Raw genomic sequence first — 27,882 nt, 5'->3', positions numbered from 1 at the left:
AGTGCTGGAATGGAGAGAATGGGACAGTCTGTCACACTTCCCTCAAAGAACTAAGATGGGACCCAGGGACATGCCTATAATCCGTTATGGAAAAAGGATGTTGATATAAATAAAAGCACTGGATGAACGAGAAGAAAGAAATTAAGTTAGAAGCGGAATTAAACCGTTCACTAGGGTATCAACAAGTTGGTGGAGAGCTTGTATAGTGCCTCCAACTAACTTCAGCACCATTACGCTTTATCTAGGTGGTTTTTTCTGCAGCACTTACATCCAAGTTCTGTAGACAGTACCAGCAAAATGTGTGCTTGCAGTTCTTGCACATCATCTGAGCACAGCCCTCGTTTCGCTCAATATAGATCCGACAAACTGGGCACTGCTTAATTGGTGCCTCTGTCTCTGTTCCAATAAGTGATCTAGAAGAGAAGGGAAACATTAAAGTGAAGTGTGAACGTAATTACTGTTGATACTCAGCTCTACTGCCTAATGTGTACTGTGCTTGCTTTAGAGAGCATCTAACGTTGTTGTCTTAATGCACTTAATGTGCGAAGCTTGTTATATAGCTTGTCATATTAAGTACAATACACTGAAGTATACTCACTACTAGGTGTAAGATCATGTAAAAGCGAAACTCCGTTCCCTCAGACTTGTATACTAAATAAAGCCAAGACTCACTATACCCACAAACGCATCACCTGGAGCATTAAAAATTAACACTTCGTAAGACAGCTTGCACCATTCGTTTAATAGGACTGGATTATGCAATTTATAGCATTGTAGCATTGTCCCTGCCTGAGTGAAATAGCCTTAAAGCCCACGAAGCCAAAGATCAAACCTGTAGAAGAAAAATAGGTAACTCCTATTCGATAAAGTCTCTAGCAAGCAGAATGCTTGCATTTTAAGTAAGTCTTTCATTTCTTGCAAAAAATGATAGAAAACCTTGAACACATGACTGAACTTAATCTGATTCTGAAAACAAAGATGGATGGCCACAGACATTATATAATTTAAACACAAAAGTGTTTTTTTTCTGCAGATTAATGCTTTATGCAACCTTATCTGTAGGTTGTTTACACCTATGCAAAGTGAGCATAAGTCAGATTTCTCACACCAAATGGGACATTTTACACCCACTATGTGTAAGAGTTAAGATTCAGCTATGCAGAGATCCCATAAATATTAAGCAGGGGTGATTTCTTCATCATAGTATAAGCAAAGTTTGAATCCCAGAATATTAATGTATTGAAATTTTTGTATGGGCGCAAGTCCTCATTCTAGCAGGCAAACAAAGCCTTTAGGCAGATTCAAAGCCCTAGAAGGCTTCACCTTTCAGAAGTGTCAGTGGAATCACAAGTTCAGTAAGCAGCCACATAATATTATGTATTAAAAAATAAAATGTATCATTTAAACTAATATCTAGACTGGAATTATATTTAGGAAACACCAGGAGAGATAAAAAGTCTCAGAGATGCACTCGAGATGTTAGAAGGCAGCCATTACACGCAACTAATATGAGGCAGAGAGCTAGCACCCCATGCCAAAAGTAACTGAAAGACCATGTTGCGTCTGTGGGCTCCCCTCTTACCCCTGCTCAGTTGGTACTGGAGTAGTTTGGTTTTCCTGGCATAGGCGCTGCGGGTGCCATGCCTCCTTGCAAGAGGAGCAGAACGTCAGGTGGCAAGTTGGGCACTCTGCTGGCACCGGCGCTCCTGCCTCGCTCGGTGCAATACGGCACACCGTTTGGCAGTCAGCTGCGGGGCACCATGTTCTCTCGGGGTCCAAGTGGACTTCTGAAATGTAACAGGGGGAGAAATAAAGCTGTTTATACAGTTCCCTTTTCATTCCAGCAACATGTGTCTAGGTACGCGAGACCCAATTCTGCCTGTGGAAGCTGAAGCCCTCTGCGCCCAGTGCCCATGGGCGTTCAGGCCCACCCCTCTTCTTTAGGCAGGTCTGCAGTTGTGCTCTGCAAAGGCAGCTGCTCTGGAAGCACCACAAGAATGACAATACATGACATGGGACATATTCTTTGCTTTATAGGGAGATACAAAAGGCAAACAGAAGTGCTGCTCGCTGAAAAGTGCATGTCTTGCAACATTAGGCCGTTCCATGTCTTTCAAATGTGCAAGCCAGGCGGTATTTTTCATGTAAATAACAGAAGGACTGTCGTTAAATTAACATCAAGTTACTTTCCATGCCTTATTTCCTCCACTATATCTACAAACTCTGATTAATATTCACTTTATTATACAATCATTATTTGTCAGCTATCAGATTACAGCAATAGTGAAGGCAAGATTCGGGGGGGGACACACTGAGTTACAGACATCACCACATGGCAGAGAATGATAAATGTTGATTCTTCCTCTCACCCCCCCAACTTTATTCAAGGAATTTGGGCTTGCAACAGAAACCCAGCTGAAACACGTTCACTGTTAGGGGTGCCCATTGTGTGCACGCTTTATACTGGCTCAAGTCCATGAGATGCAGCCAAACACTCCCACCCTCCAAAGTCTCCATAGAAAAGGGCTGTTGTTCCTGCAGGAGCTATCTGCCCCTCCTTCCCTGGGAGCTCTCTGATACCACCACTGAAAATAAATAGATGGAGGGGATGTCTCATGAACAGGTGGAAATCCCTGACTGCGAGATGTCAAAAGCCATTACAATGTTCTTCTGTACCTCCAACAGATAAAATACTGTTCCCACTTGAAACAAAAGGCTGCACAAGGGCCCCAGACATATGTTCTCTAGAAAATTTTGCTGAAACAGTTGAAGGCACTTCCTCCTATGCACACCCCCCTGCCTGTACTGTTCCTCTGCAGGAGGTTGCTGGTAGCGCACAGTGAAGGGGGCTGGTGGATGGATATCTAGCAGATGCTCTGGTCAGCATGAAAAACAGTGATATCAGTTCAGTGTCCAGATACCCAGAAACTAGAAGCTGTACAACTAGAAATGTGTTCAAAGTAGTAAAACTCTCCCCCCCCACCTCCCTCCGCCAAGCTCTCAATCATTTAGACACTCATGCATGGACACCTGGGAAGAAGGACACCCCACAAACCTCCACAACCTAACGCGCACTAGAAACTCAGTTTTTTTCCAGTTCACCTTGAAAACTTCCAGTTTGTTTAAAGCCATCCCTTCCTCCTGCTTGTCCAGGACACTTACAGTGAGGAATCACATAAAGATGATCATCCTCTCTGCTGGCTGCAGGACCACAGGTAATTTTTAAGTATCTGTCAGAGTGCTCTGACAGATGTGGAGAATTTCTACCTCCATGGCAAAGGCTGTCATCTATAATTTAGGCAGTGCCAGCAAAACACCTGTACAATCTGCCTCCAGCCACTTCATGAATCTAATTCTCTTCTTTCCTCTTATTCTTTTACATGTGCTTCCTTTGCCCCCCAAAACAAACATTTTGCTTTCTACTGAATGGAGGCCAGAACAAACTAGTTTGCAGCTTCATTTTTGGGGAGAAGAGAGAGACATGGATGGGCAGCACAAGCCATTTTACATTTTTACTTACTTATAAAAATTCGTGTCCTGACTGAGAAATTGTTATTTCTGTAGCTTCCCTTGGTGTCTCTTAAAAGAAACTCTGAACTGGGTAAGACAATGGCCTAGTACTGGCTATTGCATTTAAGTCTTCACACAGTGGGTTCTGTGTGCTTTCTGTTGCTAAACAGCAGTTAAAATGAGATAAAGTTTAGCTCCTGCAGATAGCTGCTTAATGTACTCAACTTTGGAAACCTAAATTCTCCTATCCTGTTTTTGGATGAAAGACAGGATGTCTGGTTTTGACATCATTGGCAGGAGGGGACTTGGGCTGTAAATCTTACTGATTTTTACAAATTTGTTGCAGCAAGATGTAATGCATGAGATGAAACTCCCTCCGCTCCCATTTCCTCCATTTTACAAAGAACCTACAGATGGTGTTTTGCAATCCATGCTGTCTCATACTGTTTGGTTTACCATGGAGTACAAGTTAAACCAGAATAAACTAAAAAGGAGCGGCCAAAAAAAAGGAAAGAGGCTCTGACAAGCTGCTCCATCTTTCGGTTAGGGCCATTTCTCTCCCAAGCCTTTCCCCTGCTTCCCCACTGCCAGTTCAGCCACGCTCGCTCCCCTTCTCTGGAGGAAAGCCTTCCCAAACAGTGCCAGTACTGGATAGGGATCTGGCCAGTTTTCACAAAACACACAGGCAAGCAGGTGAGATGTGGGAGGCAGACGGGGGAAATGCAGCATCCTGAAGAAAGGAGAATTTCTGGCTCAGGAGAGGGACCCGTGGAAAAGATGAGCCCATGCCTTTCACAGAATATTAAGAACACGTCCTTTTAAAATGGACTGCTTTTCGGTCAGGCATAAAATGGAGGTTCTACCAATAGGCTGACTGGGCAATTGTCACAGAAATAGAAATAGAATGCATATGTCCTAACCACATCCTATTCCTCTATTTTTTGTTACTTGTGATGACCACATCAACCTCATCCTAAAGACACACACAGCAATTCCTGCTTCTTCTATTAAAATATGCTGCACGGAAGCTCTGTGGCTAGCTAGGTCCTGTCTGGACACAGAGAAATTACAGATATGTAAGAAAGCTTGGGTTTAAGCCTGAAAAAACATTTGCATTCTAAGAACACAAAAAACACAAGAGGATAGAATATTTTCAGTGCATTCCTTATTAAACTAAGCAAGTGTGTATAGATATACAATTGCATACCAATTACTTCTCACAGCTGTTTCTCCCAGTATTATCTGTCCAGTTTTTTTAAAAAAAAACAAGGAAATGGGCAGGAAATATATTCTATTGAAATAGCTAGCACAGATGGGAGATGGGGAAGATAGCTTTTGGATGTACAAGTCCTCCTTCAGGTCTTCAAAATTTTCCTTAAAATTCATCTCGCAATGGAAAATGTCTGAAAGGGTGAGAAGCATTGGCTTTACCAATCACTTGAAGAACGGTAAGCAAAGACTACAGAGCTGGAGCAAGTCTTTTTGACTTACCCAAGAAGCTGGTTATTTATTTCTAGCATTTCTAGTAAAGCAAAGAGGGTGCTGAAGCAAAGAGCCCATATTTCAACAGAAGAAAACCGAGAGAAGGGCCTGAATATACGAAGCTGAAGGGTGTGAATAAAGGGCTTTGTTGGTCAGAGCAAAAGTCATGAAGGGCACCCTAGTATCTGCCGTTTTTAAGGGAGGGGAGGGCAGAGTTAGGCAGCAGCGGCCTGGGTTTTCCGCAGCGCTGGGTTTGGAAGGGGCTAGGTTGCACCAGGGCTGACACAAACACAAGGCACAGAACACGTCTCAGCTGCCGGCAGTCCCTGGGCAGATTCCGTGTCAGAATTCGGCCCCAGCAGGTGCCATCAGCAATATTTATCGCTAGCTTCAGAAAAAGACTGTCAGGCCAGTGTTGGCATCAGTCAGGTCCCAAACCATGACAACAGGCTTTGCCAGGTTAGGGTCAGGTCTGAGAGAGAGCTTCAGGCCAGCAGAAGCTAATAAGCCAAGTCCAACTGATGAGTCCAAAAAGGTCAGCCTTGGGGGCAGCGCTCAACCTAAGATAGGCAAAAGGTCTCAGCTGGGGCTGGGATTAGTGCTGGTGTCCAGGCCAGAGCTTCAGTTAGCAGGAAACATTGTTCCCAAGCATCAGTAAACTGGATTTACTGCTGGGGCAAACAGGCAAGGCAAAAAGGCTGTCTTTAAGCCTGCCACTTGGATGCCAGTTTTATTCATCATAAAGGAGAAAGGACAGATCTTAGAAACATAAGAGAAGGTAGTGGAGGTGGAGAAGGATTTGTCAGACTTAGGCAAGAAAGAAAAGGGAAGGAGGATTTAAAAAATAGGCAAGTTCCAGGCTTCAGTGTGTGGGAGACAGTAAAAAAAAAAAAAAAAAAAAGATGTAAAAGGGAGTTGGACAAAAGATCATAAGTTCAGCTTTGGCTAGTTATAGAGGAGGAGATACCAGGAAATCACTAGTTTCACAGTCTTCAATTAAAAAAAGGTTTTACGTAAAACAGATTAATGCATTGTGAGAATGGTTCTCTTTCTTAACCCTTTAATACGCTGATTTAACAAGCTCTCATTTCCACTGTCCAGGGCTGTACACACCACTGCTTGGCTTATGAACCACCACCCCGCCTTTAGGAGGGACTTCCTAAGGAATTAAGCGTAAATGAGAAGAAGGTAAAATAGGAAAAAAGAATAAAAAAATGAAAGCAGGGTTTGGGATTTTTTTTCTTTTTTGGCCTGAGTGCCTGAAAACCATAGCTACAACGAACTATCCATGAACTCTAGGGCATACTTGAATATACTAATTTTGCTGGGTTTTTACCTCATGGACATTCACCGTGATTCATGCCAGAAGACATTCTATAAAAACCCATATGTTCTTCTATCTGCCCACCTTTTAAAGTGCATTACTGTGCCTAACTTTTAGGAGCCTCTGCATTTTCATACACATTCACAATCCATCAATCTATCTGCATCTAAACATGCATGGAAAGCAAGAGTACTTTCTTTCTTTTGAAGAAACTTTGAAAGCAGGCAGAGTCAGGGCAGATCAGTCCCAGATACACTACCCTGCAAACGATCACGGAGTGAGTTCTTTGAAAAAGACTGCAACTTTCAGCTGAGACTTTCAAGTTGGTGTTAGTCTTTAAAACCAATGTGGGACCTCATCTTTCTGACTAGCAAGTTTCTCCTTCAGCCTTGGCAAGGAACTGTCTTCCTGAAGCAGAAGGCTGACCTATGGCGTACCAAAGCTTGGCCCCAGTAAGACCTTCAGTTTCAAATAGGCCTTACTCAGTAATGAAGGGTCCTCAGGAAAAAATAAAATAATACTAGATGAACACGCATATGGCTTCTATGTAAGAAAAGCTCTCTTGCAGGGATGTTTGCAAAAATCCCCATCAGACAGCTAGGTCTGTCTCCCCCAGAAGTTCTAAAGATCTGTATGGATGTATGAAAGGACCCTGCACCAGCCTCTAGCACCTTGTCTACTCCTACCAGTACAACCACCACCTCAAGGACCCAGCATGAGCACACTGTGGGAAGGACGACGGAGCCTCAGGCACACAATCCAAGAGTGTTGCCCACAAGCTTGAGTAAAAAAAAAAAAAAAGGTATTTCAGTATGATGCCACTCTACTGATTCTGCTCCACTGAAATGATTTCAAATTTGTCTGTGGAACACAGTCAGACCTACTGATTGCTCTTAAACTATTTCAAAACAAAGACATCTTCTCAGTCTCTTCCTTAACTCACCAAACTGGCTTTGTCTTTGCAGTATAGAATACTGCTGCCTCCACTGATGCTTTAAAAATGAAGGTAATAGAAACCAAAAGATTCACACCTCTTTCGAACTTCAGCCTCTTGTATAACTGAAACTGGTCAACAGGCACCAAACAGGCAATCTGAAATGAGAAACAAACACAGAGAAAAAGCATTAGAAACACAGAGACTTGAAAAAAATTAATAAGCACCCTGTTCTATATGCCTGAGCTGGCTCTCAAATCCACCTTCTTTTCCTGCTTGCTTTTCACCACCATGTTCTTCCGTACCTTGACTTCCTTCCCCAAAATGTAAAGTAGTTCTTGACCTCTCCTATTTCAGCCACAGAGCCCAGTAGTTCAGCCCACATCTTCTTCACCATGCACAGGAAAGCCTTCTTTGTGGATTCTGTATTTACTTCTGGCTTCTTGGTTTATTTCATGTTGGTTTAATGTAATGAAGGGTGACAGCTTGCCAGCCTTGGAGACTGCAGCCTGTTGCTCATGCACAAGAACAGAGCCCAAATGAATGATTCCTCATTCATGTCTCCCAGTCTTCACGGCAGGGGTCACTTAGCTCTCAGAAACTTAAAGCTAGTCTGGTTTCCATTTTTTATTCACTTCATGGGTTTTGGACTAAGACAGTTAATGCCACTGCTGTTGGAATTTGCCTGGAACACACCACCCCACTGGGAACTGGACTGAAGTTAACAAATTTAGTTGGAATGACAAACAGGCTTTGCTGATATATTTTACACATTACCATAATTAAAATAGCCTAAAAGGCTAAATCCTCTAATCTCCAATTAACAGTCTACGTAAGAAAACCAATTACCCTATTTAAAACCAATAAGCAAACCTGCATAAAGGATAAGGAGGGGTTCAAAAGAAATTTCATGGACACTTCAGGAGCCACGTGTTTGTTGGACTCAAAATCTGAGATAATTCTCTTTATCCAATCCATTTGTAATATTGTACCAGCACTAAAAGTTTTTCTGCAGCTACCTCAATGTCTTTGCCTTTTACTGAAAATAAACCTAGACTAATACTAAAACCTGATCATTTGAAGCACTGTGAGACAGTGTAGAATCGACAGCTTCAAAGTGAAAGGCTCTCAACCCTCACATCCAATATCCCACCACAGTCCTTCAGACTACTGTAAAAGGCAAAATTTTGCCCTCAGTGAAGTGGACACTGGCCCTTCTGGGTTTTGTGACACGGCACTCATGTGAGAAGAAATACAAAGACAAAAAAAATCAATGTATATTCAGTATCACGCTGTGAATACATTTGCTTTTGTAGAAGGAAAAAAGAAAAGCAAATCATGTATCCGTTTGTATATCATAAGATCTGAAATTGCTTTATTAAGATCTCAAATCAATTGGAATTAAACTTGCATTTTGAAGCAGACGTTTGGATTATTTTTTTGACCTAAACCAATGTCATACAAAAAATAATCCAACTGATGTCAAGATTTAAGTGTTCAAAGATGCTTAAAAGACTTTACAGTTGAAGAAATCAAAGGATTTAATATCAAAATGTGAAACACCAACAAATCTTTACAAAACATATCCTGGTCTAGTAAGTCAGTCCTGGGGTCAAATTGCTGTCCTCATTCAGTTTCTGAATTCAGGCTGTAAATTATTTTTAATATGAAAGTACTTGCATGGCTAAACAATATTACATTGATATGACGAAAGACACAGAGAGCTTCCTGAGAAACTTCTCACCTGTTCATCAGAAGTCATCTGAAATGCTCTTCGAAAAGAAATAATAACTTAATCAAACAAGTAAAAAAAAGTGAAGTTCAGCAGCTTCAGCAAAGAATGAAGCCAACCAACAAAGTTATATAAAACCCACAAGACACATCATTTCAGTATTGCCCGCTCCTCCCCGGAGCAGTTTCAAATCTAAATAGGGTTTGGAACACAGGGAGTCATCTGCTTTCCTCTAGCTGGGTGAGCATTGGCAACTACTTTAAATTTTCCCTTCGTTGCAGCTGAATTAAAACTGCTCAATGCTGTAAGAGCCACTTGAATGAATTGTTTAGTTGTCTGGGGTCTTTCTGTGCTCGGTCTTGCTTTTAACAAACAGTTTTTCAAGGGCAGTTCTATTGAGGCCAGAATTTCCCATGTAATAAAAATCCAGCTTTTTGATTACAGTGGGAGCAGAGTTAGGAGTTTTCTTGTAGATTTCAATAGGAAGCAGAGCCGGTGCTGAAAGCTTCCCTTTCTCCTATTGAAAACCTGATCTAACCATGCCAGCCTTCCCCACCAGTTTCACCCAGCCCCACTCTTCTTCTTACGTAGCCTACTCACAGCTCAGCTGCCCCCTCCCTGCCTGCAGCTCCGGACACCGACACAGGCAGCTCGTCACCTCTGCCACTGATTCCCCCAGGCTTTGAAAGACCAGCTCCTGATAGCACCCACATGGAGGTTGACCTGAGAGATGCTGAGCTGAAGCCCCTCACAGATTTAGTATCTGTAGGCACGAGGAAAGGAAGGCACAACCTGCTGCTGCCTGAATTCAGTGCCATAGAAAAGCTGTACGTTCAAACTCAAAAAAAAAAAAAACCAAAACCAACAAAGAAAGAAACGTGAGTAACGGGGCCCCCCAAAAAACAGCAAATCCTTTGCTCAGTGAACTTTTAACCTTATTTACGCTTAAGCACGGTAAGGGGATTAGGTGTTTATCTCCTCCTACTTGGCATCAGAGTCTAAATGCTCATCTTCACTCAACTTCTCCATCCCCACCCGGGAGCCCATCCCAAACACCTCCTCTCCTGACACCTCCACCCCTGCACAACCTCGCGCACCCCCAGGCTGGACAAGAGGATGGAGATCTGGGGAGGAAGCAAACCAGCAACACAGCAGATAGCAAAGGGCCAAACGAGAAAGCTTGCGAGCACGTCAGAAAGCAGACGTTTCTTATTCTAGGCTAAGAAAGTATTTAATGCAGCAAGAAATGCTGCAGGACAAGTTTTAGGGCTTTTTTTTTTTTTTTTTTTTTTTTTAATACTGGGTTAAGGTAACAGTAAAAACCTACAAAGAAAATCAGAGGCAAGGACTCTCCTCTCCTGAAAAGACATTGATATGAGACTTATCAGACTGTTGGGAGTCGAAATAATTATTCTGGTTTTCTATACACTGTAAGCAACTTCTGCAGTTAAGAGTGCCCTTGTCATAGAGCACAAGAATGTGTAAGAGCTCTCACTGAGAACAGCAGCTTTCACCTGAAGTAAAAATATCCATGGAAAAAAAAAAAAAGCAAAATTTTGAAGACTCCCTACCAGAAAAGGCTCCAGCTGGACCTTTGCCAAGTGTCCAGAAAGATTGCCCAACGTGGTACGATAACCAGGGGTGCTATTACTACGGGAGACAAAAGAGCAAAGGAAGGAAAATGAAAGGATTGGAAATAATTGGGTTCGGTTTACACAGGGGCGGACTGTTCCTTGTAACCCGGGCAGTGCAGTAACCAGGAGCCAAGGAAGAACAACTCCCCTGTTTTAAAACACTGGCTACCACAGTGGAAAGGGAAAATCACCACTCCACCTATTCTCAGGCTTTCAAGGGAGAAGCAAGGAGGCAACCAAGAAAACTGAACAGATCTTACTTCCTTTCACACCCGTATGAATCAAACCTCGATAATGCCGAGGGAGGAAAGTTCACCAGGAGAAGTGCTTCTCCCTTTCGGGCTCCAGCAGATACGCAGCAAGGGCAGATCCTGCGCTGGCAGCAGCGACGGTTGCTTGCAAAGTTTAGTCCCACTCACAGAGGCACCGTTTAGTTTTGCAAGGAGGGCAAAATAGTTTTAATTTGGGCTGTGCTTTGCTTTTGAAAGGGCTATGGGAGTTCGATCTCTTTATCGTTAGAAATTACGCCCACTCCTTTCTTCATTAGCTATCATGCTTGTTATCATGAAATATTAATTTATTCATTTTCTCCATTAAGGAGCTCTTCCCTTATTTAGTGACAAATAAAAACAAAATGAAGACTCTCTCATTTGCTCCCCTTGGATTTATTTAAAACCAAGTAAATTAGAACAGAAATTTTAATTCTGACCCTGAAAAAGATAGGTCAGCCTGCAACATTTTCTCACCTTCCTCCTCATTTTACCATTCCAATCACCCCTAGCAAAATGTAAACCAATTTTCAAATTAAAAATAAAACTGGTATTTTAAACTGACTCCCAATGGGATTTTTGTTCAGCTATGTATGGAATATAACGCAATTACAAATTCTAAGATCTGGGTCACCGTCCCATTTCAGCATCACTTTACAAAGCGCTGAGAACCCTCTGTCAGGTTAGCACTGGTGTAGATCACGGATTTACACAGACAGAGGGACAATAAGCAGAATCTGCACGGCATGCAAAGGGGTAGTTCTCCTTGTCGAACTTAAGAGCCAAAAGGAGACCCAAAGCAGGATCTCCTTTACTGCCTGCTGCATGGTTTTAATCCAAATCAGATTATATATACATGGACCTTTGGCATCAATGTTACAACCTTCAAAACAAGAGAGGAATCAGAAATAGCAAAGCACAATCCCCTAGACACTATCCAAGCAAGTACTACATTAGAAATCCCCGTATTTAGTTGAGACTTTCCCTGATTCATAGCTTACACTGGTGATTGGATTTGCACCAAGTAAAACCATTTCAAACCATGATAAATTACCCCTTATTTAGATTAGGGATATTAACTGGTCCAATTAAATCAATGGAGCAAGGTCCCAAGAGAGGCAGAAATATTCTAGACAGAAGAAGTCTGCACGGTTGAAGAGAACTGTATTAACATAAGATGTTCCTTCTACCTTCTGCTTCCAGGAACGAATCCAAATCATCTTTGTTTATTGTACTATTAGAGCTTGAAAGGACAAACATCTTGTTTAACAAGATTGCTTTTAAACTTTCCTTTTTTGTGTGTAACCAGCTATTTGAAATTAACTCTGTAGCCAAAACCATTGCCTTCCCACCATCAACACCCATTTATTTCTGCCTGAAACCAGCTATACTACAAGCAGCTGCTATCTTGATGTAACAGGTCGAGATATGACCTAGGATTTCACTTGGTTTCAAGCACTCCAGTGGAACAATTCCTTCTGTTTGAATGCACTATTTGTCAATTCAAAAAAACTGCAGGGGAACACAACCAGTTTCAACTAGATTTTATTAAAGTAAAAAACAAAAAACAAACCACCAAACAGAGGGGTTTCAGAAAGCATATCTTCAAAGTACTGAAAAGTACAATTTTCTCGTTCAAATGACTTCTCATTTTAAGTTTTTTAAGAATAAAAGCCTGGAACATTTTTTTTTGAGGTCCAGAAAGACTCAATGTTCTAGCTCACCAAAAGTAAAGCCTTACCTCCCAACATCTCGCGTACTCTATGAATAGGCAGTTTACTCCCCAAACACTGATGAAATATTCAACTGTTTGAGAGTGACGCATTCCTACCGTTCACACTTGCTCATTTCTCTATGAGACATACAAGACATTCTATTCCCCGTTTAAAATGTTAACCAGAGTTTTTGCCCCCCTCCGCTGCCCGACCGCAACACAAGAAGCATGTGTCTCAGAATCAAGGCAAGAGCTGTGAAAAGGCTCTCATAGTTTAGTACGAAACTAGATAAACTCCGAAGAATTTTACCAAGAAGATAAAACAGACTTAATTCACGATGAAGACAAATAGGCCACTGGAAAGCACTGAACAAATGTTACGCATCTTGAATAAGGAGCTTGAGAGAGGGAAGTAGAGGAACTTTCACAGGTATAATGTGTTATAAATTGCTTATAAGCTTTGTTATTATTTTTTCAGTTTCCTTATTGAAGAGAGCTCAATCCAAAATGCACTGGAGTCAATGAAAAGGCTTTCCTTCGTTTCAAATTATGCCTAAGTTCACCTTATCTCCCTTGTGCAGGCTAGGGCAAAAAGCATTTAAAAAGCAAACAAAGCAACCATGTTTGCGAACGTAATTAGACACAATTTAGCCCAAAGTATAGGAACAAATTTAACACCATGTCCACGACAAAGACAGTTTTAACTGCTACTTTTTCTCAAAACTGTAATAATGGTACCTCAGTCCATTTATTACCAATATATTACCAATAATGGTAAACGTCAGTCACAGGAGAGTCTGAAATGGACGTGACATGAAAAATACACTTTTTCAAAACCCTGATGTGAACACAGGGGAGAAAAAAAGACCTTTTTTTTTATCTCCCCTCTCCCCTGGGCACAGGCAACATGTCATTCCTCATGGCACTGTCCTGATGAGGAATCTTTTCCTGCTAGAAGCCAGAGACCAAACATTCAGACCCTCCAGAGGTCAGAAGGCTCATACTTTTTAGAAGTTTCAGAGAGTGAAATTCTAAATAGTACTTCCATGCCAAACAACAGCCATACATTCTCTACCATCTGAATAAGGTACTGTTTTTTAAGTAATAGCTTTTAAAGGCCACATTTTCACATGGAACAGCCTTTGTAGAGAAGAAAAAAGAATACAGAGTGCTCATACATAATCTTTCAGATTATTAACAGAGACAATCTAATCTTTCTATTGTTCCTGGGGTTTTAGGGGTATTTCTTCCCTAAAGAACTAGGTACTTGGTAAAATACATAAGTGGTTCATTTTAAACAGGTTGGGGGCCTGTTTGCTTTTCAAGGGGAAGGTCTGTGTTTCAAACGCATCGCCAAAAGGGAGCGTCAGAACATTCATTCATCCACGGGACACTAATGCACATTTGGGCTGTTTAGTCATCCTGCCTTCAGCCCAAAAAGCGCCCAAGGATTAAGCTAATGGTCCATTAATACATGCCCTGGAGTGCCCTCCTGCTTTACTAAGGAGAAATATATCTCTCTAATTCCTACAGCATCATAAGACTAGCTTAACAGAGCAGAATTTTTCCTATCATTTGTTAGATTTATTTTAAAAACACATTTTCAATAAAGGTTAGCTGCCTCCAATCTGGCGCAATGGGTGGGAGGGACATTGCTACTCCCTCTCTGTATCTGTGCCCAAGAACGGAGGAAGGGAAACAGCTGGCTACTTTCCACAGTAGCTGGATTCGGCCAACGAAAAGCTCCACCATATGCCTGCACGCCATAACAAACATAGCTGCGACTCCCAGGCCTTGATTCAGCTAAGCACGGTGTTTCAAAGGCACGCTGGAGGGGAGATCCTGACTTTTTCTGGAGAAAAAGGTGGTTTTAGGTATAGGGAATTGCATTGCCACTGGTTGCATTTGAATAGGATTATTATATACTTCTGCCACAGTTATGTCAGTTGTATATATAGGGCTCAACGGCACCCAGAAGATAAGCTGGTTTTCCTCAGTTCCGGGATGGAGATCTGATTCTCCTTGATTTTGTCCCTGCAAACAAATGCAGAGAGAATGCACAAAGCCAGCCAAAAACCCTTCGCCACCTTTTTTTTTTTTTTTTCTTCTGCTTGTGTTCCCAGGCCCAGCAGGGCCCTACCTGGCTCGCAAAGCAAGCAAGCAAGAATAGCTGCAGGGCAACCTTGGATTTTCTCCCAGTTTTCCGTGGCCTTCTAGATGCACGGAACAGCTGGCACGTATGAGGGTTCCAGCCACACTGCCAACAGCTCCTCCCCGTGTCATGGGTTTGGCGCTAAGCCCAATTTGGAAATTTTACACCAGTCCTAAGTCAGGCAGGAGGCTGCTTGAGCATTGCTGGGAGGCCATCGGGCAGCCTGGTAGGGGTCATCTACAGTCCCCTTGAACCCTGTTGTCCCAAGCAATGACCAAGAAGGTCATTCCCCTCCAGTTTCTCCACCTCCAACTTTCAAACTGAACCTCCCAGTTACTCTGGGAGATCACGTACACGCCAGACATGCGAACAGCTCTGCCTAAACCTCATGTAGCTTCTGAGCTCTCAACCTCTCCCATCTCTGCCTTGGGAATTAAGACACTTCTCATATCTCTTAAGACCAGCTTCCACCCAGTGCTGTGTGCAGATAGCTTGCTTTCTGTATCACTATACAGAGTCTTGCATATTTATATTGGGCTGCAAATTGGTTGTTGCAGCCCAGTATAAACATACAGGAAGAAATTATGGCGTTGCAGACGTTCAGTTTGAGTTTTTGCTCTTAAATTAAGAGAGGCACAAGAATTTCAGTGTTTGCAGTCTAATCAAATCTGATTTAACTGACAGTCATAATGGAGGCTCAGCAATTCTGGGATACAGGGTATTCTGGTTAAGTCACCTGCATGGGTAATTGGGAGGTTGTCTGGATGCCAAATAAGCCCTTCCTCAAGGCACAGAGGGAGGGAAAAAGGAGCAAAACCCTTGAAAAACATCTGTTTGTTTCTAGTTCCTCTTGTCAGGCAGGCTTCTTGCCAAAAGCTCATTAAAGGTAATTAAAGGGAGGAAAAAGTGTATGATCATATTTATTATGCAGATAAAGAAGTCTGGGGGGTTTATGTTAAAAAAAAAAAAAAAGAAAAAGAGAGACAATGAAAAAAGTGTTGATACCTCTGCTTCTTGTAGGGTCCCATGTTTCAAGCATACCACATCTGGACATGTGATAGGAGAACCACAACCTTCTCGAATTGCCAGCTGCACGTACCGTTTTAGGCACTAGAAAAAAATAAAGAAAAGAGAAAAAGAAGTTATAGCCCACATGTTGGTAACACAGAGATGCTAGAGATGCTGCACAGCTACCACCTCCACTGCCTTAATTGGCTGTCCTGAAGCTCCAGCACACAGAAAACATCAGTTATTATAAGCGTGAATGCTACAAGTCATTACATCGGAAAGAATGCAACCAAGAACAATTAATTATGCATGACTTCATCTGCTGAGCATTGCGTTTACCTAAGTCAGCAAGTCAGACCTTTCAGTGCTAACAACCCCTACACTCTGCTAAACTGGGATTGGGGGATTTAGTGGGGGGAGTATCCCCCTTTCATCCTAATTAACCAAGCTTCGCTCTTTTGTCTTTTCCTCCTGTGTTCTTAATTCAGACTCTGAGCCAGCAGCTTCCACTCTAGGAGACCTCATTTACAAGAAAGAGACTTCTGTTCTCAGCTTCATAAAAGGGAAAGGGGGTTTACAACCCGGTTAGGAGGTTATAATCTGCCCTAGAAGATGTGCAGTTATCAGTTCTTCCCCTCCTTCCCCAGTCCCCCACAGAGATCAGGTAATTTCCATGGTTTACCATGATTTATCATTAGCCTCTAATCTATTAAGCAGGAGTTCAAAGGCCATTTCCAGTATGGAGGCCTTCTTATGAATGCTTCCCAATTGTTTCATTACACAAAAATGGCAGGCTCTGTTCTCTGTTCTCCCCACATCTTATTTGGCATGCCGGTTTCAAATATATTCAGCTTGCCTTTTTAACATATATTATAGAATCTTTAATAAAATCATGGCGCAAAACTGGTGTGATGGACCAAAGAACAGTGCTTGAATTGTATCTCCAAACTGCATAGGTAAGGAAGCCAGCTCACTTCTAAATCAAACAAAACAACCAAGTCTCCTCAAAATAATGAAAAAGCATACAGCAAATTGCAAATCACTGTTAACAAAGTAACAAAACATGGATTTCTGGCAGATTTTGGTATCAGCTTGCATAGTTCATTGTAAATGAAAACCAACATACTTTACACGCAGGACTAATGCAGCTTTGTTCCCTACAGGTATATATTTTATGCCCATGTGATAAACTTCTCCTCTTCCTCAGTACTGCTGGCTTCTTCCCTCATTGCCCCATCCGTTTTCAAGAAATAAGTTGAAGTGTAAGGTCTTTGAGACCTCTGCCTCTCTGCCAACTTTCAGAACAGGCACTGAGTTCAAAAGCTACTCGGTGGGTTATTGGGAAATCACGGCCTTTCAGAGCATCAGCTCTGGTAAAGCCCCAGGACTCTTCACAAACTGTTTTTCCAGTATTTATAGACATTTAACATTCAAGTCTGCATTAGTCTGGACTGTTCTGAGAAGGCCTTGCATATTGTGCTGTGATTAAAGAAAATTCCTCATTTGTATTTTTATTGGAAAGCTGGTACCTTCTTAAATGTCAGGATAATTAGGACTTTTACAAATGGAAATGAGGTTTCTTTATTATTCTGTCTGTCTCTACTGAAACATCCACATGATTTGTTAATTCTGATGAACTATACAAAGATATTAGTTCGAGCAAGTAGAATCAGCTTAACTTAGTGGCATTTTAAATAAGCTTACTTTTGATTTGTAAATATTTGAAGTGTATTCATTTAGAAGAACGCAGGGGTATAACCTAAATGGTAAGATTTAAATATCTAGCTCATTAAGCACTAATGAATTCAGATCCAGCACGCACCCCTGTAAGAAAGGAGTGGAGCAGGCTCTAAGGAATTGCTGGTCCAAGTAGTATGTGGGAAGTAAGCGAGATATTCACAGGTGACAAGCAAAAAAGAAATCATGTCAGTAACTGAAGGCAGTATTAGCTCCCCAGGGAATATCAGCCCAGATTTAACCAGGAAATACACTTTTATTATTCAAGCAGTCTCAGTGCCCTGTCCCATCTCCTCCCCTACCTACTCCAAAGGCATCTAGGCACAGATCTTATAAAAAGTCAGTTTAACCACCAGATCAAATCGCCCCGCTAGCGCTCGCAGCTCCTCCACAGACCAGTGAGCAGAAGCAGGTACATAACCATGATGGTGCCCAGGAGCAGGTACTCTAGAGACACCGGGGTTGACAGGGCCCCGACCACATCTGCTGCCACCACGGTCTGGGCATTGGCAGCAGGTGGCACAGGGAAAGCCACAAAAGTGCGCCCAGGGCCCACGGTGACTCCCAGTGCCATTACTGATGCGGATGGAGGCTGTGGATGATCTGCTCCTGCAGCCCCACATTCACCATGCGCCTGGCGTTGACCGCATGCTTCAGACCACATCACAGGGGAAATGGGGTATCAAGTGCTCACTGCCTGCACACATTTCCTGCCTGGTTTGTGCCTGTACCCAGCCTCCACCATGAGCAATGCAAACAGAAACTTCTGCCCTCCAAGTCCCGTCCCCAAAGCCTGCACACGCTGCAGTGTGTGCGGTGCACTTCTTAGATACGTGGGTGATGCTCCAGCAGAGCCTTCTTACATCTCACTCCCTCTCCTCATGGGAGACCTGATTACTTTCTGGATCAAGCCTCAGGGCAGCGTTTGGGGAAGGGGGAATGTTTGCTTCCCGTCAAAGCATTTAGTTTGCCTTAACTCCTCAGCAAGCATGGGAGAGCAACCTTTTACTTTTGCTAAGATCCTGGCTTCTGTCTCCTCTGGGGTGCTGCCTGATATTTAGTAATTTGTTTTGACAGCATGGTACAGTGGATTTGTTTTCAGGGGGCAGCTCAGGTCAGCCAGTTACAGAGGGAGGACAAAGCCTGAGAAGTTACTGCAGACCTCGCAGCAGCCCAGAGGCTTGTTCTTAATTTAGACTTCCAGGACAGAAGCTCAGAGCTCTGACAACTACCCTTCCGTGCAAGGATGGGCATGAAGCTCTTAAGGAGCTTCGATCCACAGTATGGATTTTGCAATCAGTTTCAATATGCAGTATCTGAATCATTAGGGGTACCAAGCCAGGAGAACAGAGGTTTCTGAGGATTGCTAATGCGTCTGGATTCTCCTTCTCTTCTAGCTCAAGGCTTGGTGGTAAGTGAGGACAGGTGAGCAACCGGAGCCTTCTGCGAGACTTTTAGAGGGTGCTGTGCTTTCAGAGGGTGACCTGAAGAGATTTTATAATAGGTCTGTGCAGTGCCATGGATCTTCAAATGTTTCACAGAAAACCTCCCTGTTAAATAGTTTTTACAGCTATTATATCTTTTGCCTTGATTTTCTGTGCTTGGAGAAGGTGCTGTGTGTGCAATTCAAGAAGCTGATGGAAGGACTTAAAGGTGCTGGGAAACTCGAAGGAAGCATTCAACGTTTGCCACTGAAGAGTTAAGATTTTTACCTAAGTCTGTACATGAACAAAAATGTGACCTTTGTGTTCCCTCTCTCACAAGTTAGCAGCAGAGAAGAGACAGTGGAAAATCACTAACATTTTAAAATACGCCTTCATTTTAACAGTAAGACTGTTTTTAGAGGGGTTTTACTATTATTTACAGCTCAGCTACTAATTTAGCTACTTACTTGAAAAGTGGCAAATAGAAGTATCTGAAAAGATGTACAAGCTGCAAATGCGATGAGAAGAGGATTCAATGTCTATGGAATGAATCCTGACTGACCTTCTCAGCAATATGTCCTCCCACACTATGGAGAATACCTTATACAGACATAAAATGCTAAGACTTTTCATGCATTTTGTCTACAAAAATCAGCAACATCTCAGGAAAACTGCACACGCTACACATGCTACTTAATTGCTCTACAAAGTGAACGTAAGATCAAGATACTCGACCTTCTGTGGTATCAGAGTTCCTTGAAAGGACCTTAATCTTGACATCCAAGAAATCACCAGGTCTGAACACCCTTGGGATACACTTCTCCACCAGTTTCCCACACTGCAGTGACTTACAAGCACGAAGAGCGGTCAGTGGCTGGAGAGGTCACACCACAGAACCCGTGGCTTACAACGATAGTCACACCATCGTCTTACTCTCCATGGCCAGAGCAGGTCACCAGCAGTGACCTTCCTACCAGCACAGCGAGGTCTCCACAAATGCGCCACATAGTCAAGGCAGAATGGTTGAGGCAACAGACTAAAAGTCTACTGAGGTCTTGCTGAACAGGTTTGGATCCTGCTGATTACAGAAGAAATTGGAGGTTTGGCTCCATTCCGTTCACTCCTCAAATAAATGGGAGACACCAACACAAGGAATTTTGACTTTCATACCTGCAAGTACACCCTAATGAGTTACGTTCAGTTTACTCAGATTTTCCCCACAGAACAACTATACCATGTACATATCTGTGTTCTGGGATACGTAACAACATCCTGATGCAATCAAGCAAGAGGGATCAATTAAAATGTGATAATTTAATTTCATCAGTAAAACTCAGTACACCTAACAGAAGGTTTCGGTGCTAATCTAACTTTGCCGAGCACGTTTTGCTCCTGCTGGACTACTATCAACTTGAGTGGAAAGAGTACTACAAGTAATTTTTTCTCCGCCTGAGATTCATAACGTATAATGACACCTTTTTCAAATAATTTGCTGTCTAAGCATTTTAGGGCAAGAATTTTTTTTCCCTCTTATGCCATTTTTGTCTTTCAGGCCATCACCTTCCTCTATTTAATAAATGAAGGTCAATATCCATTTACTTACTTCACAAAATGCCGTTCATGAGTACCTAGTAAGTTAAGGCCTGTAAAGTACCTGGATCAAATTATCCTGCAACATATATGCATTTCTTTTTTATCTTGCAGGACTTGTAAGAAAGATTATGATTTAGGCAAATATTTACATATGCCCCAAGTATGCATTCCTCTCCTGGAGCTAAGGCTTTGTTGAAAGTGTATGTTGTAACATGAGGTAAGAATCTTTAAAAAAGCACTGAAAAGCCCAATCCAGGAATGCGTGAACTAATAACATAAAAAATTCCTTCTTCAGTAATGAACACTTCCTCTGATCTTCAAAAGTGTTTTCTATGGTCAGCTGCAAGCCCCAAGAATAGAAAATTCTGTCCAGGCTATTCATGGATTCTTCATTTCAACACGTCTCCTACATGCTCCTCTAACTTCAACTTTTTTTTCCCTGAAGTATATTGTACAGAGGAGATTTTTAATGTACTAACCTCCCTTAAAAAAAAAAAAAAAAAGAAATAATCTGTTTGGCAATGTATTTAATCTGCCAAGGGTGCCAAGGGACCATAACAGTACTGCATTTTAACATAAGAATGAGTTCAAAGTATAATTTCAGTATTATCAGTATTATGTTGCTAGGTAATGATGTCACAAAGGCACTATATCCCCCTCCCTGTGAAATCTTATGTTTCTATTCAAAGCCATTTTCAGATAATCTCTGTACCAGAGACAAAAGATGGATCTCAATCATTCCTACGTACTGCTTTTTCAAGTACCTTGGCATGTTCCATTACCTTGCTCGTCTCCCACCTGCATGCAGCTCTTCAGCTCCCTAAATGCAGCCTCATCGTTTCGGATGCAAAAGCATAGAGGGAAACCGCACATGTGATGTGACAAAATTGAACAGGTAGTTTTATTAAGAAACGTGGAGGGGTGGACAGGAAGGAAAAAGAAACTGAAAGTACTGGCTTTCCTGTCAAATGCTACAGATACTGCTGGCAGCCACTGTGCAGCAGTTCATACAGGATAAGTAAGGGAATTTGTCTTTAATTAAACTGCGGACAGGGAAAAAAACGGATCTACAATACTCCTTAACCAGTACTAGGGCATGATCTACATTAAATATGAAAATGCAAGAAATGATTGAAGGCATCTTGCCAGAACAAGAAGGTCTTTCCTACTAATGTATAACTTGAAGACGATTTCAATTTCAGGAAAATTAAGAAAACCTCAGGTTTCTATCTCAAAATCCGCAAGGCTGATTTAAAATGTTATATCCCTCTTCCAGATTTGCCCTCAAAACTATATTGGTTTGGGTTTGGGGTTTTCTTAGGATTAGTCTTTTTACAAACTCAAAATTTGGGGGGAGTGGGATATGTGAAAAAAAAAAAGACTGTATATGGAGAGAAAACTTAACTTTTCACTTGGCATGCCAGAGGGTCTTATGATTCAGAACAGATCAACAGATAGGCATTTAGTTTTTGTTTAATTTCTGGGCAGTGTTAATGTACTTTTTATTCAATAAGACATAACTTTCATTTCTTTCTTATTTACAAATGTTATCTGTTCTTCAGTGCATACACAAGACAATGTAGTAGTCATACAGTTTTAAATAGAATAAGTAGTATTACTGACTTTGGTGAGATGATACCTGTCAGAACTCTAAATTTAACCACCTGATCCACTCAGCATTTAATCCATTGTCTATGCAAATAAAAATACCCCCCCAACAGTACTCATAGTGTTTACGACAGATCTATATAACGTTTAGTAATATGTTCATCATTGTCATTACATCTGCATTTCTGCATGCGCAATCTCTGTAATGGGCCAGTTGCTTTCAACGTGTGGTAATCAAACTCCTGGAATCTCTCAAGTATTTCTAAACAGATCTTAAAACTAGATTAATTATGTCTATTGGCAATTAGCTTGGAGGCATCTGCACTTCACTTGGAAAAAAAATGTGAGGCTTTTCCAAGTAAAGAAAGTTTTTTAAAAGTACACCACAGAAATAGCCATTTATTAATTTGTTATAGATTAAACTTATGATAGGCAGGACAAAAGTGAAAAACAAAGTCCAATGAAACATGCATTTGTATTTCCCAGTCTATATTTTAACTGTTAAGGACCAGATGCAGTGACAAATGAAGTTGCTTTCAAATGGATAGGGAATCAGGCCACATAAGAGCCTCACTGAGAAAGATGCTTGAAAGAAAGTGAAAAAATGCCCCTTTAGCCTCAAATGACATATGGTCATCTCATGGCTCAGTAGAAGGGGAGGAATAACATCACTGACAAGCATCTCATTTTGTCAAGTGAAAACAACAAGCAAACAGGGTAATGGACCAGAATATAATGGTCTCCCGCTGCTCCACAAGCCTATTTTTTAAGGGATCTTTTAAGTATATCTGAGCAATGTATTGTCATCATCTTTGTCGCAAAAGATCTCCCACCAATGGTGCTAGATTCTGCTCAGATAAACAGTCTAAAACCAATTTACACATGGCCTGCCACATCCTGGCAGCCTTTCACAGAAGTCAGGATAGGTTCCTGGTAATCACTGCCATGAAGCGGCACCACCAAACAGAAAAGGACCAGAGAACGGGACGGGAGAAACTCACCCTTCCCAAAACTGAACCAGTTGTGAATACCATTCCTCTTGCAAACGAATCTGCATCAGGCCAAACCTGGCCTTACCAAGAGCTACAAAACAGACATGACCATGAGGCTTATGTCACAGGCTGGCTTAATTACTGTGGCACTCTGAGGCATTGACCACTTACTTCACATCTGTTTCTTCATTTGTTAAATGGAGATAACAGCAACTTCACCGATGCAGTGCTGTCATTAAACGTGTTAGCTCCCTCTTCCTCACCTGTCTTCCCTTGGCCACCACCCACATGCTGCCACCTCTATTGACTTCAGAAACACGTAGCCCCTCTTCCTGAATAGTAGCATCCATCAAAAGGCAAGAGGTACATTTGTGCCCTTTTGGTACCCCTGCTCACTCTGCTTTTGGTGTGACTCTGCAGAGAAATGCATGCAAGAAGTTCTTAAACCATCTAAATTACCATAAAAGTGCTATAAGTTCAGTGCCAATATTAGCAGGTGTGGGAATTTTCTTTTTTATAACCTTAAAACAAAGTTATTATGAAACATTTCAAATGTTGAGCTGTGAAAAAAGAATCCAAAATGTCAAACCTTGACAGCTTGCTACCTGTGGGCGGAAGCAGAAAACAACCTGAGGTGAGCTTTATATAAAGTAAGTGGGGCATTGCAGCACAAGGTCTGTTTAGGAAGAGGAGAAGGTAGGGTTCAGGTGCAGCCGTGAGCACATGCAGGTGTCTTGTAGGATGGGGGAAAGAGGAGGAAGAAGAGGGGACCAAAGCCCTTCTTGGGAATTAGCACAAAGAAACAGAAGAGATACTAAAACCCAGTGTTGAGTAGATGAAGGCAAATCCAAATTTTCCCTTACTCCTAAGTTTTACTAAGTAGCCTTTCACTGGAGTATTCATGTACATTTGCTCCATTTAGCAGGCATCCCACGCTCTTTGTCATCTGCCTCCTCCTTGTCTTTGACCTACTCATTCTCCTCTGCTCTCAGGCTTTTCTGACCACTCTTTTTGCTGATGATGCCGATCCTTCACATCAGTTTGTCTCCACTTCTCCAGTGCTCCCCTGCACAAGCTATCTGAGGCTTCACAGCACTACAGACAAAATGTCAATATTTAGCCACCCGAAAGAAGGCAGCAGGGCAACACACAGCTGCTCCTAAAAAGCTTAAGGAAAGCAGAGGAGCCTTAAAGTGTCCTGCTGGTGAAGTGCAACAGGGAAATTACAATTCCTGGAAGGTCTTCCCCTTCCCCTCTAGCAAAAGTAGCTGGCAGCAGCATGCAAGCTCCTCTCTTGGAGGCTGCAGCCTCCCAAGCCCCTGACTTGCCCATGTCCAGCCCTGGCCTTGCGGTCACACGTAGCTACAGCAGAAAATCTTGTTCTCCCAAACACCTTTGGATCACCTTCTACTTGTAGAAGAGCCAAGACAGCACAGAAGCTACCTGTGCTTCTATTCAACATTGCACGCTGACTTCTACTTTTAAGGTTGCATGAAGTTTAATCACATTTAGACCGCATTGTGTGCACCAAAATAACAAACAGGTGGATCACCATGATATTTGTTTTGCACGTTTTGTAACACAGTTACCTCATACACTTCTCAGAAGTACAAGACCCAACAAAGAATTTGCTTGGAAAAAAAGAAGGGTGAATCATGCTAGTTCTGCACAGACATGTGCTGAAAACACAGAAGCAAATACATAAAAGTATCTGCTGTTTTCAGACTTTTGTTACATGTTGTCTTAGGTATCTTGAACCGTGTTCCAGTAAATAACACACAAGACGGATATAAGCAGCTGCTTGATGTAAATAGCAGCAATGCCATTTATTGCTCACCTGGCTCTCATCAGGACTCTGAAATGCTTAGGAGGAGGGGGAAAAAAGAGGAAAGACAAAACCAAACAGATTTGGCATGTGGGCATTTTTATTGACCCCCAAACCCATGTTTTTTTTAACAGCACTGCACTAGTTCACTTCTGGGGAAGGAACTAGTTCCTTCCCCAGTTCCACTAGCAATCTTACTACACCTGGTAAAATCTCACCTCCATGACTGCTTACAGGCTACAGGAAGAAATTTTTCACTATGAGGGTAGTGAGGCACTGGAAAAGGTTGCCCAGAGAAGCTGTGGAGGGCCCATCCCTGGAAGTGTTCAAGGCCAGGCTGGATGGGGCTTTGAGCAGCCTGGTCTAGTGGGAGGTGTCCCTGCCCATGGCAGGGGGTTGGAAACAGATGATCTTTAAGGTCCCTTCCAACCCAAACCATTCTGTGATTCTATGATACAGACTCGCACCGAGTCCTCCACAGGGCCCTTAGTATTTCCAGTGTTACAGCTAGTCCTGCACTCCTCCCTACTGCTTCCAAAGGGTCATTTATGGTGTGCCAGCTACCCGGGCATTTCTAGCAAGAGGAAGCAAGGTGCATGCAATCACACCACTCATGGTCTCTCCCAGCTGTTTTCCCAATTTCAGCCAGGTTTTGAAAAGATGGCAGTCTCTAAGATGTATACTTTCCAGCCAGTCTAATGAGCGCCAAAACCTGGGCAACAGGAAGGATGACTGGCACGACAAAAAACAAGGCAAGCAGAATCAGGAACAGATGAGACCCCCCTCCCCTTTTGGGAACCGGGCAAGTAGCATAAAACCATGCAGCTTAAGCAATATGTATATTGCTGAATACATTTACGTAAAAGTGTGCACCACAGCATGGCACTCCACAAAGGTTTTACAGGTACAGAAAATGACCTGAAGTGCAGTCCTCTAAAACTTTTGCAGATAAAATACACCTCACATCCCTGCCCAACCCTCTTCAGAGATCAGTCTTTCATTCGAAACCAATATAGTCCAAACACAATGAAACCAAGCCATAAGGTACACTATAGCCGTTTCCAAATTCTCAGGATGTGTAAATGTGTGCTTTATCTCACATTTCAGTGGAGTCTTACGCTAAGTGCAACAAATGTTGAGAAATACAAGGCTGATGCCTCTTCAGACCTGACTGGGCTACCAAGTAAGATGGCAGGCATGTTCTGCAAGCCATCTGCTTTTTCTTCTCTGAACAGAGATAGTAAAAATGTTTATAGCTATTCGAAAAACTCCTGTCTTAACTAGCAACATTCCACCAAAATGCAAACATACACCTTCTTAAACACAGTTTACTTACTTTGGCTAGAATACAGCTTTTACAAGGTATAAAGCCTATTACAAGAGTTTCTAAGCTGAAAAAACAGCTGTACACAAGTCTAACTAATTTAAATTCCTTGGTTTTACAGGCTACAAGCGAAAAGGAGATATAAGCTTGCACCCACAGATGCCTAAATTGTAACAATTTCCAATTATTTCCACAGCCAAAAATGCTGTAGTGAAAAATGACCACAGATGCAGAATCATCATTACAGTTAGGAAAAAAAAATTTCATGTGTAATAGAACAAAAAATTAACAAAACTAATGGTTTCACCTTAGTAGAACAGAACCTATTATGACCATGTCAAGTCCTTTTCTATTTCAAATTTAATACTACTCTTGGATCTATCAAATTAAACTTAGTAATAAAAAAGAAGAAGAAGCTATACAAGCTGAAAGCACTGCTAGCTGAAAAACTGATATGGGCTTGATCCCATAGCTCACAGTTGACATTCTTACCCCAATATCTGCCTTAAGGGGAGTGCAAAGGTATCTAGAAGCACTGGCATGGGTGAAAGGAAATTTAGGGCATTGCATACCAGTGCAGCTACTGCAGGCTGTGCCCCCAGCAATCCCCCATGCAAGCCCCGGAACCGAGGCACTCGTGGCAAGGAGCTTCTGACACTGCTCTTTGGAGGCTGCCCAAAAGTGCAACTTGTACAGCCTCCCAGAAGGTGCTCTGGGGTCAAGACAGAAAGCCATATAAGCACGTTAAAAGTTTCCAGAGCTTTTTGTTATAGGATACAAGACCTACGTGTCTCTGTTGCATCAGCCCAGACATGTCCATCGAGAGGATGTTCAGACACAGGCAAAACCAGCCAGACAAAGGGTAGACATGGAGCATAAGCAGAGTTGAGACATATTACGCCCACTGAAATAAATAGAGCATGTCTAAAGGGTTATCCCAGCTGCATTCGGCGCTCACTCATGGCTGGCTCTTGGTTTAGACAAAGTCAGCAAAGTTTGCACAGATGCCAAACAACTGTGACTGTACTTTCCACTTCGCTGTCATGGCACTGGAGAGCCAAGCTCAGAGCGGATGCTCTTCCCATTTCTGGCCAGGTAAGGGGTGTATGTGTGGGGTGGCAGCTGCGGCACCAACAGGGGACAGGTGGGGACAGCAACATCCCCAGCCATCACCAACATCTCCCTTCCCCAGTCCCCTGGAGGAGTGGAGAGCCCAGTTCTGACTGGCAGAGTCCTCAGGAGTCCTCCCTTCCCCAGGGGCGAAAGGGTTACTCTGCCCAGCTAACACTGAGGTTAATGTGCCATTCATGATACTAAATCAGAGCCACTGAATTCTTGGAGAGGAGCGGAACTGCTGTAGAGGTATCAGCTTCTCCAAATTGTTTTAATTTAAAGCAGATTCTTCATACCTGCCTGTTAGGTTAAGTTCTCTTAAAACTTTTGTTACAAACTAAAATACGTGAATGTTTTCTGGAAGTCGGTATGGAAAACAAAATCCATGAAGTTCAGGCTGAAAACGCATATTAATCAATCTTATCCTAGTTGTCTGAAACACATAGCTAGATTCTTATCCCATTTAAGCTATCCTGAATTCAGAGTAAGTGAAGATACTCTCACTCA

The 27,882-nt window shown here is 42.3% G+C and overlaps 1 protein-coding gene across 3 annotated transcripts in view; it reads right to left on the bottom strand.

Annotated features, from left to right (window-relative positions):
- RNF144B (ring finger protein 144B) overlaps window positions 1-27,882 on the bottom strand; it is a 56,629-nt gene that overhangs the window by 8,109 nt on the left and 20,638 nt on the right. For all 3 annotated transcript variants that reach the window (XM_054192096.1, XM_054192094.1, XM_054192095.1), the window contains exons 3-6: window positions 15,757-15,861; window positions 7,348-7,408; window positions 1,583-1,787; window positions 269-413 (exon numbers count right to left, since the gene is read on the bottom strand). In XM_054192096.1, coding sequence (XP_054048071.1) covers window positions 269-413; window positions 1,583-1,787; window positions 7,348-7,408; window positions 15,757-15,861 — 516 coding nt within the window. The remainder of the gene's footprint in view (window positions 1-268; window positions 414-1,582; window positions 1,788-7,347; window positions 7,409-15,756; window positions 15,862-27,882) is intronic.

Source organism: Rissa tridactyla, chromosome 2, assembly GCF_028500815.1.
Source record: "Rissa tridactyla isolate bRisTri1 chromosome 2, bRisTri1.patW.cur.20221130, whole genome shotgun sequence".
NCBI classification, from domain to species: Eukaryota; Metazoa; Chordata; class Aves; order Charadriiformes; family Laridae; genus Rissa; species Rissa tridactyla.
This window is presented reverse-complemented; position numbering and strand designations above follow the sequence as displayed.